This window comes from Sander lucioperca, chromosome 14 (assembly GCF_008315115.2).
Source record: "Sander lucioperca isolate FBNREF2018 chromosome 14, SLUC_FBN_1.2, whole genome shotgun sequence".
Taxonomy (NCBI): Eukaryota; Metazoa; Chordata; class Actinopteri; order Perciformes; family Percidae; genus Sander; species Sander lucioperca.
Genome location: NC_050186.1, coordinates 19,932,256 through 19,953,015, shown reverse-complemented (window position 1 = coordinate 19,953,015; position 20,760 = coordinate 19,932,256). Strand labels below are relative to the sequence as shown.

At 39.8% G+C, this 20,760-nt stretch overlaps 2 protein-coding genes across 6 annotated transcripts in view; both read right to left on the bottom strand.

Annotated features, from left to right (window-relative positions):
- Positions 1-12,920, bottom strand: part of atp9b (ATPase phospholipid transporting 9B) — a 46,704-nt gene extending 33,784 nt beyond the window's left edge. For 2 of the 4 annotated variants that reach the window (XM_031295728.1, XM_031295729.2), the window contains exons 1-7: positions 12,789-12,868; positions 8,289-8,462; positions 4,858-5,008; positions 3,752-3,865; positions 2,911-3,019; positions 2,137-2,195; positions 1,062-1,113 (exon numbers count right to left, since the gene is read on the bottom strand). In XM_031295728.1, the coding sequence (XP_031151588.1) occupies positions 1,062-1,113; positions 2,137-2,195; positions 2,911-3,019; positions 3,752-3,865; positions 4,858-5,008; positions 8,289-8,462; positions 12,789-12,868 (739 nt within the window). Of the gene's footprint in view, positions 1-1,061; positions 1,114-2,136; positions 2,196-2,910; positions 3,020-3,751; positions 3,866-4,857; positions 5,009-8,288; positions 8,463-12,274; positions 12,347-12,788 lie in introns of all 4 variants that reach the window. The other 2 variants (XM_031295730.2, XM_031295731.2) reach the window with 2 other exon arrangements.
- Positions 12,921-13,896: 976 nt separating this feature from the next.
- Positions 13,897-20,760, bottom strand: part of sall3b (spalt-like transcription factor 3b) — a 50,941-nt gene continuing 44,077 nt past the window's right edge. For both annotated transcript variants that reach the window (XM_035991214.1, XM_031295733.2), the window contains exons 2-4: positions 15,860-18,844; positions 15,382-15,728; positions 13,897-14,746 (exon numbers count right to left, since the gene is read on the bottom strand). In XM_035991214.1, the coding sequence (XP_035847107.1) occupies positions 14,354-14,746; positions 15,382-15,728; positions 15,860-18,844 (3,725 nt within the window). In that variant the 3' untranslated portion in view covers positions 13,897-14,353. The remainder of the gene's footprint in view (positions 14,747-15,381; positions 15,729-15,859; positions 18,845-20,760) is intronic.

Genomic DNA, 20,760 nt, shown 5'->3' with positions numbered 1-20,760 from the left:
TTAATAAAATTGGTTGGAGTTTGTGTTCACACGGTTAAATATAGCATATACATGTCACACGTATTTGTGAGGCATAGTATATTAAAACATTAAAACACATTTAGCTTGTAAAATGATGTTACTTTGATATAAACTAGCATATGTCTATCGCCAACAGGACAGTACATTATAGCCTGATGCACAACGCAGAGCATCTGTGGCTGTTGTGGACACCGCAAGGTCTGACAAACGTTGAGCAGTCGTGACCTGTATTGATCCGAGGTAATATTACATATGAAACTGATGGATGAGAGGAACTATGTGACAGAGAGGGTAAAGGGCAGCTATAAACCATCCCTGGAGGGTTAACTATGATGGACAACATTAACACAAGGAGGATGATTCATGCTTTCCTTCTGCTGCAATGGCACTTCAGCTCCTCACATAACATCACTGTTATGTGTGTGTACAACTATGTGAAAGACAAAGTATATGAGGCTGTATATGTGAAAGATAGAGGTGTGTGTGTGTGTGTGTGTGTGTGTGTGTGTGTGTGTGTGTGTGTGTGTGTGTGTGTGTGTGTGTCAGAGTCATAAAGACATCAACAACTCCCTGCCAAGCATATTGGCACATCAAAGATTGATGGAAATGATGTCCTCCGAACATTTCCTCCCGATGTCCCCTAGAAAAGAGCTAGGATCTGACGCAGCTCATTGATTAATTGGAATTTGCATCATCAGTCACTAGAAGACTGTGACATAAATCATATGAATCACAGGCTGCCTTGGAGATGATGTCAAAGGACTGGAAGTGTGGGGAAAAGTCACATTTCTCACCCAAATGATCTTGACGCAGTTCGTTAAAGTGCCACAGGGCACACAAGGTTCAACTGTAAGGCATTCTGTCCGATTATTGTATTTTATTTTTTGCATTACTATTCCATCTATTGCAATGATTTTTTAATGTTTCTCCATTTTAGGACCTTTATTAATCCAGGAGGAGTTTTGCTGATGCTGATTACAACTTTTCAGCACCGTCCTCCTTCACATTGATAAAGTTACACAAACACTTTGCCAGCTCACCATTTTTCTCTGACGTTCTCAGGAATATCATGTCTGCAGGAATCCTTTGGTTCTACAAAAAGAAAGAGAAAAAAGCAGGAGTGCAAATGGCGTGGTGTTACTGAGCGCTGTGGCAAAAGCCCTTTGAATCTTCCTGAATAATTAAACAGGGTCAATACCTTGACCGGAGGGTGAAGGAGAAACCGTTTTTTTAAAAGTCTGTCTAAGACACAGTAACTGAAATTTTACTTTCTAGCAGCAGCTGCATTTCATTTTGGCTGAGCTGAAACCAAAGATCACATGCTTAACAGGTGAGTAGGAGTTTTATAGTATCAAACATGCATTCTCGGTTTCACAGTGAAGCAAAACTCTGATTAACACTGTGCCTTCAAATCAAGTTAAGTTACTTATTATTATGTACTTTAGAGTTGCTGGTAAGCTATTCAAAATCCACCTGTTAATCTTTTGGAGGTGGGGAGAATGTGTACTGATGCATAAAATATCTGATTAGATCCAGGACGAGACAGAAATTATGCTGAAAACTTTTAAGAAACCTGTATTACACCCAGTAACTTTTTTTGTGTAAAGTAACTCACATTAGAATGGGGTAGGGTAGTCACATCACACTTTAATTATTTTTTTTTACCAGTAATGCAGACGGATGTTGAAGTTAACATTTTAACAGCCAAATGGTCGTCTATTTGGCATACCCAAATGGAAAAGCTTATAACAGAAGACCTGTAAGGCCCAAATGCATATATGTGACCTCATTTAAAAGGTAACATCTTCTAGTTCCTGAAATTGTGCTTGTTTAGCTTGTGGCTAAAACACAACCTAAACTACAGTTCAAACATGGCTCAAAAAAATATTTTTGGTCCTCGTCTATAATAGGTCATATATAAATAATTGCTTACTTCCTAATTAATAAATTGTAGTTGCCTCTATTGTTATCATAAACTTAAACTGGAGGGAAATAAACAGGTATTCACACAGTATTTGGGAGATGAAAAAACATTTGTTGCAGAAAACTGCCCAAAATTGAGCCTTTCAAAATCAGTACATGCAAAGATATCTACAGGAAAAACTAAAGATGTACCTTATCAACAATGATCAGGTCCCCAACTTGTATGTCTGAACTCTTCACTTGAATTTTACCTGAGGAAAAAGACAGGTGAAATGAAGAAAAATGGGACAAACAACAACAGACAGCAACCCTAAGGCAACGTCACGTTCAAATTAAGACTCTTAATTTTTAAGATATGCTGTGAACTTTAAAATAGCTATGAAATAAAATGAAGGTATTGATTTCTAGCCCTTGAAAATGATGCTGACTATTAAAACCACAACCCACTTTTTGCTATTGCTCTTCTCTTTCTCTCTCACCTTCTAACAGATAGATTACCTCCAGCATGAGAATGTAATACCCCTCTGTTTTGATCTCTGGTCAGAGGCATAGACAAAAACAATGGCACATTGGGTCACTCAATTATATTGCCTCAATATCCGCCACGACCCCTCTTCTTCTGTGCTCACAAGCACACGTAACTGCGTACATGCACACGAGCACAGAGCGAGAGCTACATCCTCAGCCATGGTCACAGATACCACACAGGGGGATTTTACCACACATTCAACAAAGGGACAGCTCTTAGATCATACAGTCTTGAGAAACTGAGAGAGAAAAAATCAATGCAATTACAGCAAGAAGAATGACTTCTGTTACAAGTGTAGATCCAGTGGAGGGCCATCTCTTAATTGCATGGGGAGAGCTTGACTATACGCTGGAATATCCGTTATCATAATGTCAGCAGCAAACAGTTCCAGGCGTGAGGAGGAGTGTGGATAGATTTCTCTCAGTCCCCTCACTAACCTCGCACTGTGAGCTTGCTGTAGAGTTGAGAGTTCATCTCTTTGTCCCGTTGGTACCGTCGCACTTCATCCACAGCCTCTCGCACCATTGTAACGGTTAACACAAAACCCTGAGTGACAAAAGAGGCAAAACAGATCAAACACACCATGATCATTTATAAAGCTTCATTAATACCAGAATCCATTAACGTAACATATAAAGATGACTTTTACACACAGAAAAGGTTCACATCTTACTTTATTAACTCTTAGAAACAACTTAAGAGACACTGAATGAAAACAGTCTTGACTTTGGAAACAAACTCTTTGCCTTAATCTTTAATCTGTCTTCACGGTATAAAAAGATGGCTATAAAGTGCTAAGTGTGTAAATATGTAGGTGATCCATTTGGCTTTAGGTCTGTAACTAACGATTATTTTAATTATCGATTAATCTGCAGATTATTTCTTGTGATTAGTCGATGTCAATTGTTTTGACTATGAAGTGTCAAGAAATAGTGAAAAATAGCACATTACACAATCTCTCGGAGCCAAAGGTGATGTCTTCAAATGATATGCTTTGCCTGATCAACAGTAACGGCAAATTTGAAAAGATGGATTGAAATTATGATTTTCTGAACGATCAACTAATCTATTAATCAGCTAATCATTTCAGCTCTAACTGGATTTTGTTGCATTTTGACATTTATTAAATCACAATAAAGACTGTTTTATATAAACAATAACAGCTACAAATACATACTAACAACATTTGTTGCATAATCCAGGGCAGACATGCTTTGAGAGAGCAAAATATTTTCTAATACAAATCAATTAAAGAGTGAAAACTAAAATAGCATTTACCAGAGGTGCCCAGTACGTGTACAAATATCCGATTTTCAGTGATGGCACAAACTGGGAACAGGCCACCACCAGAAAGTAGAGATTGAGGAAGAACTTGAACTGCTGGTAGAGAACCTGAGAGGGGAAGACAAGGATTCAGTGAGGTGAGTGAACATGTCATCAAGGTGAGTCAAAGACGGCGACAGCTGCCAGAGAAGACAAAGAGGATGCAGCAACAACAAAGGAGACGGGGTGGGTTACTGTACATGTTCCAAGGTGTAACAAGATACATGTTAATGCTGTTAACTTTACATTAACCTAATGGAAACTCTGACACTTTGAGAACTTCTGTTTCAAATGGCATTCAGGTTACCAATTTCATGTGGTAACTTGGTACAACAATCGGTTGGTAAATAGGACTGAAAAAAAGGCCAATTTTCTTAAATCACACATACCAAAATGCAACCTGGGATTTACTGAGGGCTCTTTGCTAATGGGCTATCCATCAACAGGGATCCTTTAGTATTCTAATTCATCTAAGGTCAAAATGTGAATAATGTTTGCAATAATGAGTCTTGCGTCTCGTCACAGATTATCAGAGACAACGGGATCAATGGACGACGCTCGACAGTTAATGAACCCCCTGACCTTTAGGGGAACATGCACACTGCTAAACTCAATTTGTGTGTATTTAATAATTCAACATGGAGGGAGAAAAACTGAGCTGTTTTGTCCACCATTGATGAGAATATCTGCGTCTCTAACAGACAGTTGACATTTTATGGCCTGGGCCAAAAGGTGGTCCTCTTAATCATGGAACCATTTGGTTTTTAATAAGTAAGTCTGATGGATCTCTAATGTCCCCTACAGTGTAAACCCTTAACTTAATGACAGAACAGTTAACAATTACACCCAGTGCATGCTACTGCGCTTTACATACTGTTAATCTGCGAAAAGATCCAACATATTTAAGCTGGAAGGAGGAATTGCCACTGTGCAGACTATAAAAAGTTAACAACAGTGGTGACTCAAAAAAGCCACAACGTCTGTGTTCGGAACCAAGATCAGAGCTTAAAATGTGAATTCACAGGCAATAGGTCTTTGTTGTTCTCTGAAATCAAACTCACCCCAGGCACAAAGGTGAAGATGTTATACTTCTGGTTTTTGATGCCATTTTTTGGGTACTTCTCTTCACATTTCTCCGGGGAGCCAAGCCAAACTGTCCTGGCCTTCAGCTCCTTCTTCCTTCGACAAATATGGGCCAGGCAGTCACAGCAACTGAGAGGGGAAGACGTCGATACGATCCAGTGTAAACACATTACACCAACCACATGCTACTAAATGTATTGGGCTGCAACTAACAATCAATTCATCAGCAATCTATTGGCCAATTACTTTCTTGATCAATGGATTAATTATTTGGTCGGAAAATCGCTCATCATAATTTCCTGAAGCCCAGGTGATGTCCTAAAATGGGATGTTTTGTTCGACCAACTGTCCAAAACCCAAAGAGATTTAATTAACGATCACATAAGACAAAGAAAAGCAGCAAATCCTAACAGTTAAGAAACTCTAACAGGAAAATACTTTTTCGCTTTGCTTTGTACAGATCAACATATCTCTTTATTGAACTGTTTCAGCTCTAAATCGCAGAGCTGAGTTTGTGTCCTATACTCTAAGACACTTACTTTACCAAGTAATTTATGTTGGCAAAAGCCGATTTTGAAACCTGATAACGATGCAAAAATTAAGTAGGGAAGAAGAAGCACACTGCACAACTTACAGACCTAAAACAAACAATAAAATACGTGTTTAGTTGAAATTATGATATATAAAAAGAAAAAGAAAGATACAGCTAAATCCAATTTTTATCAATTTACCAAGTGTCACTGGAAAAAGCCCAGAGTTTTTTGAGTTTTTTTTTTTTTTTTTTTTTTTTTTTTTAAAAAGGAACACGCCAACTTATTGGGACTTTAGCTTATTCAGCGTAGCCCCCAGAGTTAGATAAGTCCATACATACCCTCCTCATCTCCGTGTGTGTCGTAACTCTGTCTGATGCACCCACCGCTAGCATAATAAAAAAAAGCATAATGCAAACATGTTCCTATTTACATGTTGTGATTTGTATAGTCACAGGGTGTACAAATAACAAGGTCACATGAGACACAGCCATCTTCTAACCGTATACATACTGGGAACTATATTCTCAGAAGGCGAAGCACTGCTACTTCTGCTACTTGGGCGGAGTGATTTGCTCGCAGCACCTGAAAAGCACCGTTGTTACTCTCTGCTCCTCACCACGGCCCAAGTAGCAGAAGACAGACAGAGTTACGACACACACGGAGATGAGGAGGGTATGTATGGACTTATCTAACTCTGGGGGATATGGTGAATAAGCTAAAGTCCCAATAAGTCAGCGTGTTCCTTTAAAGTAGATTGATTTTATGACCACACGTTAATACGTTTTTTTTGTTATTTCTTCAACAGACTCTTCACCACAATTCAAGAGTATTTCTGGCTTCTGGATAGTTAAAAGAAATGTTTAAAATGGGGAGAAAAGCCAAAAACCAGAAAAGAGAATTTATTATCTATCTACCACATCAGCCTGAGTAAATTGAAGTTAAGAAAGTTTTTTCATAATCACACCCTATACTTTTGTGGTTTTTCAGGTGTTAGTGTTAATTAGATCTTCAAGGCTTCTTTTGACATACTTTTATAAAGAAGTCTTTTGCTTACATGTAATTATCTGAAAAGGTTAGTATCTCTCCAGGAGGGAATTCCCCTGTTAATGCTGTGGGAGTCAGGCACTTTTAGAGCTGAATATCAGGTAAACCTTAAGAACCAGACATGCTATATGTGTGCAGACATACAGTACTGCATGGCAGACTATGATACATATTTGTCCTTGTTAGTTTTGCTTCATGTTGAATCTTTCTGACATGCAAAGACCAGCCCTTTCACACAGTATGTACCTATGTTATTATTGTAATATTATCAAAGTTCTAAGAAGAGATTAGAGAGAAGGGATGAACTGTAGATTGACATTTACATTTTAAAAAGTATTTGACTTTCTATCAACCTGCTAATGACTACATTGGTGCTTATCTAGCATATCTGATATCAAATGCAAACAGGGTGTAGTGTGGGGGTAAATTACAATGAGAGCAGCTAGATGTAAGCATGACCTAAACTGGCACCTGGGGGGGAAAGTGGGGAGAGTGTCAGTGTATACCGTCATGCTGATCGACTTGGCTTTTCCACTTTTTAAGCAAGTTGGCAAAACATAAAACTAAATAAATCAACTTTGGTAAAAAGTCTTGTTTGTATTGGCCTTGATGTTCTCTGTCTCTGTGCACTCCGAGTCCAGTTTCATAAAAGCGATTATTTGAGCAAATGAATGCTATTCAAATAATATGCCATTTGAACAGTCAGGGCTTATTCAGTGTGAATTATTTGTGTTTTATAATCCCACACTAAGCACACATAAAATTACTGGAAAGCATCAAACTGGTCAGCTGTGAAAAATCCGATTTGTTCATTAGTGGGGGAATGGGGAGGGGGGGATCAATATGCAGCTTCAACCGGAGATGCACCACTGACAACCAAACGGCAAAGGAAACTATGAAATTCCTACGTCAGTAAATGTTACTTTTTGGGCACTGAAGTGCTGCACAAACATTTGTTTATAAATGTTACACTTTATTGTTCTGACATACACAAACACTCCTCTCTAAAAGGAGCATCTTTAGAGGGCAAAACCTGTCAAATTAATCATTAGCTGGATAAACCACACCGTTCTGTTTGACCTGAAAATCTTTTTGGACTGATGGTGCGCATCGAGGAACTCGACCAAAAACATGCCCTTATCCTCTCTTTGCACTTCATGCACAACTACCGGTGCGTTTGAAATCCAAACTGATCGTCACAAGCATACTTACCGACATTATACACTACGCATACATTTACAGAATGACAGAACACTAACAACTTTCAGAGTGGTTAAAGGCCCAAATGGAAGTACAATAAGTCTAATCTACAGACAGAACATAACATGACTTTGCAGTGTAGCAGAGGAATTTATTTAGGTTTGAAAACAGTAAACATCTCAGTATTTTTCTCGGAAAAAATACCTGACCTCACACCCTTTCTTGGACAATGATTATGAATTTCACAATTTGGCCTTTATGTTTAGAGATCTGTTAAGCTGCAAAATATAAATCTTATACAAAAAGTGTAATAATAGTAAGAATATTAACGTTTATTATCAAAACACCCCAGGACAGTAGTATGTGGTAGAAGCTACAAACATGTAGCAAAAAGCAGAAGCAGAAACTTTCTTAAAAATATGATATAGTTTTTGTTTAGAAATTGTTTCAGCAACTTTTCTCCAAAGCAGAAGTAGGACTGAACTGAACCAATAGAAAACGGTCCAGCTACATGAGACTAGAGTTTAATCAGTGCATTATTTCTTTGAGTCATCATGCACAGATGACCAACATAACTCATTATGTCCTAATAAAACCATATAAACAACAATAATGCAATGGTGTAGAAATACCTGCCACAGAGGACTTTCCACCCTCCTAGGAGGAACCAGCCGAGGCCTCTCTGTCTCTGATTGACTCGGGCCCGGGGAAGCGTCTGGTAATCGCTCTCATCATTCTCAAAGCCTTCTTCCGACATCATCAGAGGCATCTCATCCAGGTTAGAGGGCTCATCTTCTAGAGAGTATCTGTGAGGACAGAGCACAGTCAAATATAAAGAAACCGAACATGAAATTGCGACAGATTGTATCAGAAGGACGGTCCATTAGTTTGAATGAGGAATGATAACATTTTGTGTTAAGGTGCAATTACAGACACTGCTCCAGCATTGTACATTTATGATGTGAATATTCACTTGAGGTGAATGAAGATAACAACAAATCCAAAAAAGATATATATTCAGTCATGATTTTCCATTTAAGAATTATAAACAGCACTCTACTCATTACGATAAGCTCCTCTTTTAAGCGCCACATGGATGCTGAATTTTACATGATCTACAGACCGGCTGTGTGGCCGTTAATGGACACTGAGTAGTCGGTTGACTGTCAACATTCAAGAATTACTCCATATCGCACCAGATGTGCAAAACGACTAAAGCTAGTTAGCGCAGTTGGTACAGTTCCTCCATCACTGTAGAGTACATCTCCTATTCACGTTATAAAGACACACTGGAAACACTCTTGCAAAGCATGCAATGCCTTATTCACGAGGCCCATGGGCTCACAATACTGACAACACACAAAAAGAAGTCATACATAACACTACAAAACTACAAAAGCACTTAAAGATGCAAATTACATACAGTACAAACTGGTCAAAAGACATCAAACCCCAACAAACCTAGAATAAAAAGCAAAGATGCGCCTAAAACTGAAAATATAATCTTGAATGAAAACCTTCTGTTATCCATTATTATTTAAGTAAATAATAAGTAAAAGTCTATCTATTCAAACAGACAGCTAAATGTGACAGATAGCTTGCTGTGTAGATGGCGAGTATTGGATTCCAAAGGGGATATCAGGTTTACAATAAGATGAGCTTCTCTCTTGGTTACTGTAAAGTCAAGGCCATTTCCCATTCTGCTGGCATGTAGCTGAGCCTATACTATTCTTTACCTGCTTAAAAAAAACATATTCACACCTCGAATATTTCTGTATGCACACCCACACACACTCCACACATGTCAAGCAGGTCTCCATACTGACTTTCCTTAACTTTTTTTTTTCTCTGAGCTTAAAAATACACTAAAGCAATATACTGTGTTTTCTGAAGAAATGAAATAGGTTGGTATCTTCTGAATGTATAGAACTACTGCCAACGTTGCTCACACTGATCCAACACAATGAGACATTTTAGACACCAAAACATCAACATTCATATCTGATATATTTCAATAGACAACAAAATGCTACCAAGTGGGTGGTCCAGTGTCTGTCTACAATACCTGGCCGCTTTTATTACCAGCAACCACTTGAATGAGTGAACAAAAACACTTCAACATACAGAAATAAAATCATAGGCTACTCATTCATAAAGAAAATATAGTAGAGGCAGATCTATTTGGGTAGTCTGCCCAAAACAAAATTTAAATTTGGAAAACTGTAATATAAACAGGCTGAAAGGTCACTCCCATGTACATGAATATGTGTCTTGTATCTACAAACACATAGACATGTGAACAAGCATAAAACTAGCATCTGTGGGATTATGAGCTTAAGATCAACCATCCACACTAGTTCTCAGAGATAAGGCCCTCCAGAGGCAAAACATGCAGAAGCTGGTGAAGCCCTACATTTCTGTTTCAGTTGAGAAGTTCCTGCAACTTTATTTTAGAAACCAGAGAGATAATGACACCCCTAGTAATTAAGAGGACTTTCAGACCTAAAACACCATGTTATCCACTGTGGACAGTGAAAAACACCCAAAGTAAGGCTCTGCACCAATATTACTCAGCCAAGTACTGGATGGTTTATAGATTCCCAGTTCTTACTTTTCTTTACTACATTCAAATATCTCATTACATCATGTGATTTAGCCTGAAATATGAAAGTTTCACTCCAGTCAAACCAAACACTAATGAATTTTACAACAATCACACATAGCATAAATTACTTGATCTGTAGTGCTACATAAAACACAGATCCCTGCTGTACAACTATAATAATTCTTTTGCTCATGGAGTGGCAATTTCAAGTTATACAAAGTCGGTTCCTGACCTCTGAATCTCTGCCTACATCTCCTATCTTTAAAGCAATTCAAACCATGATCATGGATCATGAGGTGAAACAAAATGACAATCAGTCTACTTATATTGGACTAACCACAGATTAGATATTCTAACACAACATACAGTACCAGTCAAAAGTTTGAACACACTTTCTCATTCACTTGAATGGGAAAGTGTGTCCAAACTTTTGACTGGTACTGTACATTCATAAAATCATACAATACAACACATGCACAAAAGAATATTAAAACACAATGCTAAGCAACTAACTGTAACACATTTCCCTAAACCAACCAAACTCCCTGTGATGTTAACAGTGACAACCTGGGTATAAGGTTGTGGTCTTCACTGGTCCAATTTTACAGAGTAACCTAACCGAGCAGCAGAGTTCAAGCCATGTGACAGGCCAGGAATATTATAGAAACTGCTCCTAAACTGAATCTTAATCCGCTCAGTATTCACCATAAAAATAATGGCCCTCACCTAGCGAAACTGACTCAATGCTAACCCTTATTTCTGCCGGTGTAGAACTCACTAAGTACATGACTTCGAGAGATGGTTAATGTTGTCACCACGTATATCAAAAGTGTTCCATGGCAATCAGAAAGATAGTGAGCACCAAGGAGAGAGGGAAATGGATGAAGATAAGAGCAAAACTCTTAAACTAATTCTGTATTTCCTCAAACAGAATAGTTTTACTGACTACTGGGTAGGCATCAAGATAGGTCAAAGGTTAACTGAAAAGTTTGCAAAGAAAAACAAAGATCTAAATATGAGGCGTCTCCACAATAAGTGGAACATTTGATTTTTAAAAGACTGTAGACTAAAGAGATTATACAAATTGAATACTTAAAAGGCGGTGTTAGGTAGTGCATAGTCTACATCGACGACGTTCCACTTCTGGAATTGTTCAGGTGCCGCCGGAAATTGTGCCAGATGTCCGTCATCTTCCTCTTTCTTTGTGTTGGCATTTTAAACTCTGGTCAATTTTTGAGGGCTATGGTTAACTGCTCCTCAGATCTCTGCAGGGTCAATTCAGAACAGGTGTGTGTGTGTGTGTGTGTGTGTGTGTGTGTGTGTGTGTGTGTGTGTGTGTGTGTGTGTCACAATTTGCATTATATTGATGTAGGTTTTGTGATATGTCTTGTTGTTTTGTTGATGTTGTCATGTTTTTACTGTTGGATTTAAACTGCCTAGGGACTGCAGATGCAAATGAGCCTAAGGCTAACTCTGGTACAATGCATCAAATGGCAACATTTATGTTAAAAATGTTACTGAAAATGGTCCCTAACAATTAAAATGAATAAATAAAATAAATAACAGACATAGTTTGTCTTGCTATTTAACTCCCACATCTGATTACATAATAATTCAACTCTAAATCTAGTGGAAACGTGGGCTGCAGCAAAAGCATTGTTGGCAACAATTGCTTCCTGTGTCTGTGGAAAAGCTTTATTAGTGTGGCTTAACCAGCTTCAGGACCAGTGCTCGGTAGCTGACCCAGCAGTAAAAGTTCTTCACATGGCCAACTAAACTGTCACATGAATCTTATTACTGAGAGCAAGAGAAAGGAATTCAGAAAGCCAGACGTGTCATGTGTGTCTATAATCTAAGTTTAAATGTGAGGTAGATAAACATCATCACAACTCAAGAAGAACTGCTTATATCCAAGCCAATTGTGGGGTTTTTTTGTGGTGGGCTACCAATTAAACATATTCACTTATACTTTGTAAACAATCAGTAACAACCTACTACTTGGTCTAAAAGTACCTGGTCATGCGACTAGTTCACTTCCTGTCCATTCCTGACCCTGAGGGCTTTATTAGCTCATCTTCGTCCAGTCTGAAAAATGAGCTGGTGAATGATGACTACAGTATGCAACAACACTTTAATAGCATGTGACGAACTTCGTTAACACAGATAAGCTATCATAGGACTTTAAATGCCAGGAGAGGGCTGAGCAGTGCAGTGGTCAACATATATACCTTTCACTCACTAAAACGCACACTAAGAGGTTATGGAGTTTGTGGTATTGGACTAGTTGGGGCAGATTTAACATTAGACGTTTTGTTTTTTTTGGTGGTGTGAGCAAACCAAGCAGCTGTCAAAGAAGAAAATGCGAAAGAGCTGTCAGCAGCAGCGCTAGCAACACAAGCTAACAGCCACGAACCGAACACAAACACGCACCCGGTAGCAAGCAAGGCAGTTTAATATAAACACTTAAGACAAACGGCTGCGTCTTTACTACGCAACCGAAGAAATAGCCTATCTCACCCCTTCATACCTTGAAAGTCTGGATGAGTTGTAATAAGGGATTCTCTTCGAGTTCTTCCGTATCGGATTTAACGGGATGCTGTCAGCCATCTTGGCTGGGCAGTACCTATGGGCAGTAAATACTGACGTCACGTTAAAAAAAAACCGTTTAGGATTTATGCTGCATTCACTTACTGTGCAGAAATCTCGTAACTATGAAACTAACGATAAACGTTATTCGGTCACTGTTGCCCAACGGATTTCTAAAACTATGCAAAATAAACAAAGAAGGTGTTTTCTTACCAAAAGTGGGCCTGATTTAATGTAACAATAGGGAATGTCGGCTTTCCGAAAGTCTGCAAATGGAGATAGCGAGATGCGAATGAAAGCTCCTCAAAAGTAAATAACCTTTAAATTGTTTTTTTTCCCCACGTTTCAAAAAAGTTAATCGTCTCCGGTAAACCCACCACTCTTATCAACAGATCTAAACTGACCACTTTGTCTTACTTTGTTTATTTTCCATTTAGACACCAGATACTAATACTAATATTCCAGAAAAAATGTTTTAATCGGTGTGTCGAACAAACGTCCACTTTATGATGTGCTCCCGATAAATGATTAAGTAGACTTTGTAAATTATACTTTGTATTTATCCTCTTACAGTGTAGAGGACCAGTAGGATGTGGAACTGTTTATATCATCAAATTTAGAGAGAGACCATTTATAGGAACTGATTTTGAGATATGTTGCAGCTTGAGGAGGGACGTTTTGCTGCAAGCTTACAACAAGAGCATAAAAGATAAACAAGATGCATTTTGTTTGTGTGTTTGTGTGCACGTATGTAGGCCTACATGCTTGACCCCCCCTATTTAAGTTTTCCAGAAGTTGTTTGTTTCCAGATTTTTGTTTTTACTTATATGCTTACATAAAGTATAAAGTCAAAAAAGAGGTAAAGATTGCAAAAGTAGTTATGGAGAAGCTAAATGAAATGAAAGAGCTCAGTCAATGTTGATAGAATGTAATTTCGTGTGTGTGTGTGTGTGTGTGTGTGTGTGTGTGTGTGTGTGAAATAACATCAAGACAGGTAAGCTCTTTTCAGTGTTTAAACAGATTGAGGTAGTGAATGAACATACAGAATGTTTGTTCTAGTTTTTATTCGGGTCCAACTGTTGTTTAAGAATGACAATTTCTCACCATAACATTGACAACTGGTAATTGTGGGTATTTATGAGCATGTTTTGTGCTTTGCACCAGCTAGCAGCATTGGGCAGCTGTCCGGAAGAGATAACAGACTCTTTGCATTATTGATTTGAACATATGTTCCCTTCTTCAGAGCAACCATATGTCTAAGCACCGTAGGAATTCTCAGGTACAAGATAAACAACTTATTTAATGTATAGAGAAAAACAACATTCACAAATGACAGCAAAGTAAAATAGCAAAATGCAAATACCCTATTATTCTCTGTCAATTGATAAAAAGTTCTTTCTTTAAGTCTATATATACAGTAATACATAAGAACAAAAAAGATGTTTTACAAATATTTTAATGTCCATAATAGATTGCATAAGTATTAAGTCTCCATTCATCTTGTTTTCAATTGATTCCAATTTCTTTGCTGTCATCAATCAGCATAGAAAAATGCCTATTATTTCCCAGGTCCATGCCTGTCTTGGTTAGACTGGTTATCGGACTTCCTGCGGTGCTCACTCTGTCGATGCCTGCAGTCAGAGGGTGCAGCTGAGAGATGCCTCTGTTCTGAATCACTGAGATCTCGTTGTTCTTCGTTGCCAGGCTGTTGGCGATAGCTGTCGCGTAGCGGTTCCAAAATCCAGGGTCTACATTCATCGCTCGAGCTGCCAGGTCCTTCTGAAACATCTCTCCAAACTTTGCGGCCTCTCCACTCAGCAGGGCCATGGGGTTCTCTACCGACAGCCGCCGACCTCTCCTGGCTGGTGCGTTGTTCCACATGTGAGTTCCCATATGAACCTAAAAATGACAGATAAGATATGAAATTTGGTGGATGCTTTTATTTCAAAATGCAAATATGTCAAGCATGGGTTGACCCAGTAAATATCAAGTCCCCTAATCTAAAAGAGCTGGGGCTTTATACTCCTCATTCTATATATTAATAGGCTTATTAAAAACAGAATGTATATATGTTGACTTGGAAAGACATTTCATGAGCATCTGTGTTTACAAGATCTGTCAATATGATAGTTCCACTAGCATGGGTTTTTAAAGGCCGATTATTTTATTCATCGGTTAGACGATCGACAGAAAATTAATCAGCAACAATTTAGATGATCGATTAATCGTTTGAGGGATTTTCCAAGCAAATATACCAAATATTTGCTGGTTCCAGTTTCTCAAATGTGAAGATTTTCTTCTTTTCTTTGGCCTAAATGACATATCTTTAGGTTATGAACTGAGGATTTGACAAAAAAACGCTATTTTAAGATGTCACTTTGGTCTAGTAAAATATTTGTAAATTAATTTGTTCATTTTAGCTGTGCAGGACCCTTCCTCTAATATTTCACAAAATGCTGATATGTACCACTAAATATATCAACAAAGCTATGTATCAGCTTGACTCCAGATGGAGAAAAACAACCTTTATCTACCTTCAGATTGCCTTTCGTAGTGAAAGCTCTGCCGCAGATGGAGCAGACAAACGGTTTCTCTCCGGTGTGTGTGCGCTCATGGATCTGTAGGGCGCTGGCTGACGAGAAGTTCTTCCCGCAGACGTTGCAGTTGTGCTGCTTCGGTGTTCGACGATGAGGAGCAGGGCCGAGCAGGGAGGTCATTCCTGGGCTGCTGACTGATGCATAAGTCGGGGGGATGTGGACGCTAAATGGTGGGTGCTGCACTTCGGACGGGTTGTTGTTTGGTTGACTGTGACCATTCACCTCGGTTTTTATCAGGCCTGATAATGTGCTGGTATCCAGGCTGGGGATGCTCTGACCTGCAGCTGAAATAAAAGTGCAGAGGTGAAGTTTTCCTCCCATAAAATTAAACACTGAGACATCATAAAAAGTAAAATAAATTTGAACCACAATTTAACTTTAGTAGGCTACAATTTTAATTTTAACATAAATGTACCTCTTTCTCTGCTCAGTTGGAATGACATACTATAAGGAGTCTCCTCTTTCACACATAGCTTGCTGGCCTGTATTCCTCTCAGCTCTTGGGCCACTGCAGCTGCTGATGCAGAGGTAGGAGACTCAGATTGCTCTCTCTTCACTGAGGCTGCCAAAGGCTCTTGGGATTCTGGCCTGTTGTTGTTCACTGCAGGTGATTTGATCGTCATGCCTTCTGAGTTGCTTTGAATTGGAGACACTGACACGCTTGGTGAACAGGAGGATTCCGACACTTTTGGGCTGTTTAGGCTGCAATTCTCCAGCCTTTTCCCCGATAAAGAGCATTTAACATTGAGTTGGCTGCTGTCATTAAAACCATTTGTTAAAGATGTTATACCAAAGGAGTGGTTTAGGCTTAAAGTAGAGTCAATCATCCTCATTTGGTTCTCCAGTGCAGCTATACCTGAAACAATGGTGGAGGACTTAGGCGGAGAATAATCAGAGATCAAGGGTTTAGATGGATTTACAACTTCCTCCATATTTTCTACCTCCTCTTCCTCTTCCTCATTATCTTCCTCCATTGAAATATCATCAATGAGGTCATTGCCATTGCTGCTGAGGCTGTCAAGGTTCCTGTCGTTGAATGAGATATCACTGTCCATCTCCTGCAGCCCGTCCACCAGGGTGGAGTCTGGAATCTGCCCGACCATGTGCATACGGATATGCTGCTGAAGGACAACAGCGTTGGTGAACTTCTTCTGGCAAATGGGACATGAGTGTTGCACCTGAACAGGAGGATTTTCTCTGTGAACACCAATGTGTGTCTTTAGGTTGCCTTTGGTGGTGAAAGCCCTGCCACACACTTTACATTTAAAGGGCCTCTCCCCGGTGTGAATGCGGTAGTGCATCTTTAGCGCACTCTGACAGCTGAGGACGCGGTGACAGAGGACACACTGGTTGGGGTCTGTAATCTTTTTGTCAATGTTCTCCACCAGCTGCTGAAGCTTTGAGGTTTCAGATGTTTGCATAGAGTCCAGGAAGCCACCGGTTGGGAATTTAGTTTCGTCTGAGTTGAACGAGAGAGGTGGAGAGCTGGAGACAGGGGACGCTGAGGTGACGGGTTGAGGTGTGGTGACCACAGATGGGACCGTGGTGCTGGTTGCTTCTGTTGCTGGGTTGGCTCTCAGTCTCAGGGAGCAATTTTGGGGTAGGTGTACCCCCTCTGTTTCCAGTATATTGGACGCTTCTGTCTCACGGTTAGATGGTGGAGACTCTGAAACAGGAGAGAAATGAGCCTCACTGCCTCTGTGGTTAGGTGACAAAGATACACATTCACCAGGAGCTGGCAGGTAGGGAGATTTAGCAGATGGTGTTACACTTACAGGGTCATTTGAGCCTCCAATACTGGTAATAGTGGAGGAAAGCGGAAGACCCATAGTGGCTGGCAGAGTTGCTACAACAGGTTTGTTATCCAGCCATGAGGAGACAGGTTTCTCTGGGGGAATGGACATTCCATAGGGAATCCCAGAACTTGTTGGCACATTGTCAAGATATTCTGGCACCGGGTATGGGTTCATCTGAACATGAGGATACTTCTCTTTATGCCTCTGAAAGTGGACCTTTAAGTTTCCTTTCGTGGAAAAGCGATTGCCGCAGATGTTGCATTTGAAGGGCCGCTCTCCTGTATGGGAGCGCAGGTGGATCTGCAGAGCGCTGTCGCTGCCAAACACTTTGGCACAGAACCTGCATTTATGCTTGAAGAAGGGCTCCTCTGGGCTGGGCTTCGTTTCGAACAAGGGCATGTTAGGCAGTTTCCCTTTCCTGTGCTTCAACAGGGCTGCGAGAGGGTCAAGTGCATTAGCTGTGGCGGCGATGCTAGCCAAGGGATTGGGGAAAATGACGCTGCTGGGGGGGCTCTGAGGTAGAAATGACAGGCTGGAGGATGAGCTGAGGAGGCTGCTCTGCCCCAGGGGGAGTGGGCTGGAGGAGCTTAGAGTCTGAACGCAGCTGATGCTGCTGGTGTGCGAGCCTGTGTAAGGAGGCAGTAACGTGGAGATGCTGCTGCTGCAACTGGAGAGAGATGGTGTTGAATTTTCCGAGGATGCTGAGGTACATGTTACGTCTCTAAAGGTGGACTGCCCGTATGCAGTTTGTGAGGGGAGACTTTGTGACTTGTCAAGCACAGAAGACAAAGAAACAGCAGCCTGTCCATTGATGGTTGAGGGCATCGTTCCTGACAGTGGCAGGATGGGAGGAGTTATGATGCCTTGAGAAGGGAAAGGGTCAGGTGCCAGAGACAGAGATCTGGAGACTGGGTTTAGCGCTGCCTGTGTTGGTTGTCTGTTCATTGAAGCTACCTGGCTGCAGATATGCTCAATAAGCTGCAGCTGGTGGACCTGTTGTTGCTGCAGAGCCAGCAGGTGCTCCAGGATCACTGGGATGGCTGCTGAAGCTGCCTTCCCTCCAGTACCACTGCTGATCCCCTGGGAGAACTGAGCGACAGCCACCCTGGTGCTGTGAAGGATCTCCAGCGTCACATTTGTACTCGGCATGCTGTAGCTGCCAGCAGCTGACATCTGGGGGGAAGTGGATTCAGCTGAATCTGGAGGCTGAGGGCTGGAGGTTGTGGTGTATTTGTCCTGTGGCCGATGCTCAAGCTCCATGGCTTCATCACGCACCATGCTTAACTCTAAATTATCCAGACTGTCCTTGTCATTCCCCAGCGTCTCCCCCAGCTCAAAGCCAGCACCTGTGGACTCGGCTGCAGACGAGTCACTGGACGCCATGCTAGGAACGGGAGAGGGTCCCATAGGAGATTCCTCAGGAACTGGCATCCCGTTGTTGTCCTTCACTATCAGCACCAAGGGATCCTCGGTGCAGACTTTCTGATGTTCACTCAGTTCAGTCCAGGAGAAGAACTCAGCACAGCATTTGTCACAGATGTGTGTTTCCTCACTGCTGTGGCAGCCTCCATTGGTCTCCTCTCTCTCCATGCCCTCCACGGTGCCTGAAAGCATGAAAAAAAAGACAGATTAAGAATGCATAATTGATCATTTATCATCCTGCTATTTCACCAGAGGGACACATTTTCCTTTATCACATTGCAATTAATCCCCACACACAGAGCAGCGAGTACATCTTTCCAAACTCATGTTGTGTGGACAAGCATTGTTCAAACCCACTGAACTTGAAATTCCACAAGACATCCCAAAGTGTCCAAAGATAACAAACATGTCAAGCTGAACTACAAGCAGGTTTTTTTTTTTTTAATAAAATGATGCAAAACACATCTAGAAACAGATCATTTGATATAAAAAGCTTATATAACGTTTTCATACACTGCGGAAAATACATGCATGTTTTTTTTGAATAATGAAGCTACTAAAGATTAAACTGAATGGGAATCCAAGTTTTAACTGCAAATGATAGCCACCTATTTTTCTCTGTTTGAAACAAAATTATAGGGAAGCCAACATTCCAATTCAAATGTTTACACCAGTTGTATACTTCTCTTCTCTAAAATTCAACAGGCCGAGAATAAATGTCGCTTTAAAGTGTGGACAAAGGTTTTAAACTCACACCCTCTGTTTTCAGATGTTAATCATCTTCCCGAAAAACCGATAAAGTTCAATAAAGTTGACCCCTCGATGTGCATTCAGACAGATAATGAAATTCCATACAATGTATTGATTTTTTTTCATTCATACATTTCAGTAATGTGTCTCATCTTCGTGCACAAACATTGCACGCGTCCCACATTTTGTGCAAAAACTTGTAGTTAACTGATTAGAAAACCTGACAATCACTAATTTAACTGTACAACACTTCCCTGTGATGAGGTGTGTTTTTAAGCAGAAAATCACTGCATTTATTACATATAATATATATTACATATATTCCAAGCAGTTTGAAACACTTTATACATTTATTATTATTGCTGTATTACTGATCAGACTCTGATGAACACTAATGTGTTTTAATTTCTAGAAGAACACACGTGATTCGATATCGATAGGTTAATAATCTTAACGATAGGCCTCAGTATTTAATATCACAGCTTCAATAGACAGCATAGTTCTGTGTTTATTACAGTAAATACCTAGAGGATTTGTGCAAAGTTTGGCACGTTTACATTGTCATTAAGCTCTCAATTTACAGGAGAAAAAAAGTCCATGAAACCAATAAAAACCCAGAATATAATATAGAAAAGGAGTTTTATTGAAATGCGTTAGATATGTAATGTGTTTTATACAGATTTTATCATTTGGTTATATCTGTAAAAAATAAAATCTGTATAAAACACATTACATATCTAACCTTCTATCTAATCCTTCTGTTTGACAGTGATATTTAAGATTTTACACTTCACTATTGCATCTGTTCAGGCTTTGCCCCATTAAGAAACAGACAGCAATACCAGATGGAAGGATTTGAGGAAATCAATAGTTAATTATACTCGGGCTTCCCTACACAAATTTAAGAACACCAATTTAAAAAAGTACCAAAAATAGAAATATAGATATTATGAAGTTTAAATTTTTTTTTTATTCCATTTTTTTTGCAAACATATTTCATTTGAATTGCAACAATAATTTCCTTATATTATGAAAAATATTTTCTTTTCTGCCACATAATCATTAAATCAAGTGCATGTGTTGAGTGTGTGTGTGTGTGTGTGTGTGTGTGTGTGTGTGTGTGTGTGTGTGTGTATGTATGTATGTATGTATGTATGTATGTATGTGTGTGTGTGTGTGTGTGTGTGTGTGTGTGTGTGTGTGTGTGGCCGATATATGTGCTGAACCTTGGTTCTTAAACACAGTAAATGTGGACAATTTAAATGTGTATGTGTTTGTGCTAATTTAACATGAATGTGGATGTTTGTGCTACCGTGTGTGCACGTAGTTTGTGTTTGTGTGTGTGTGT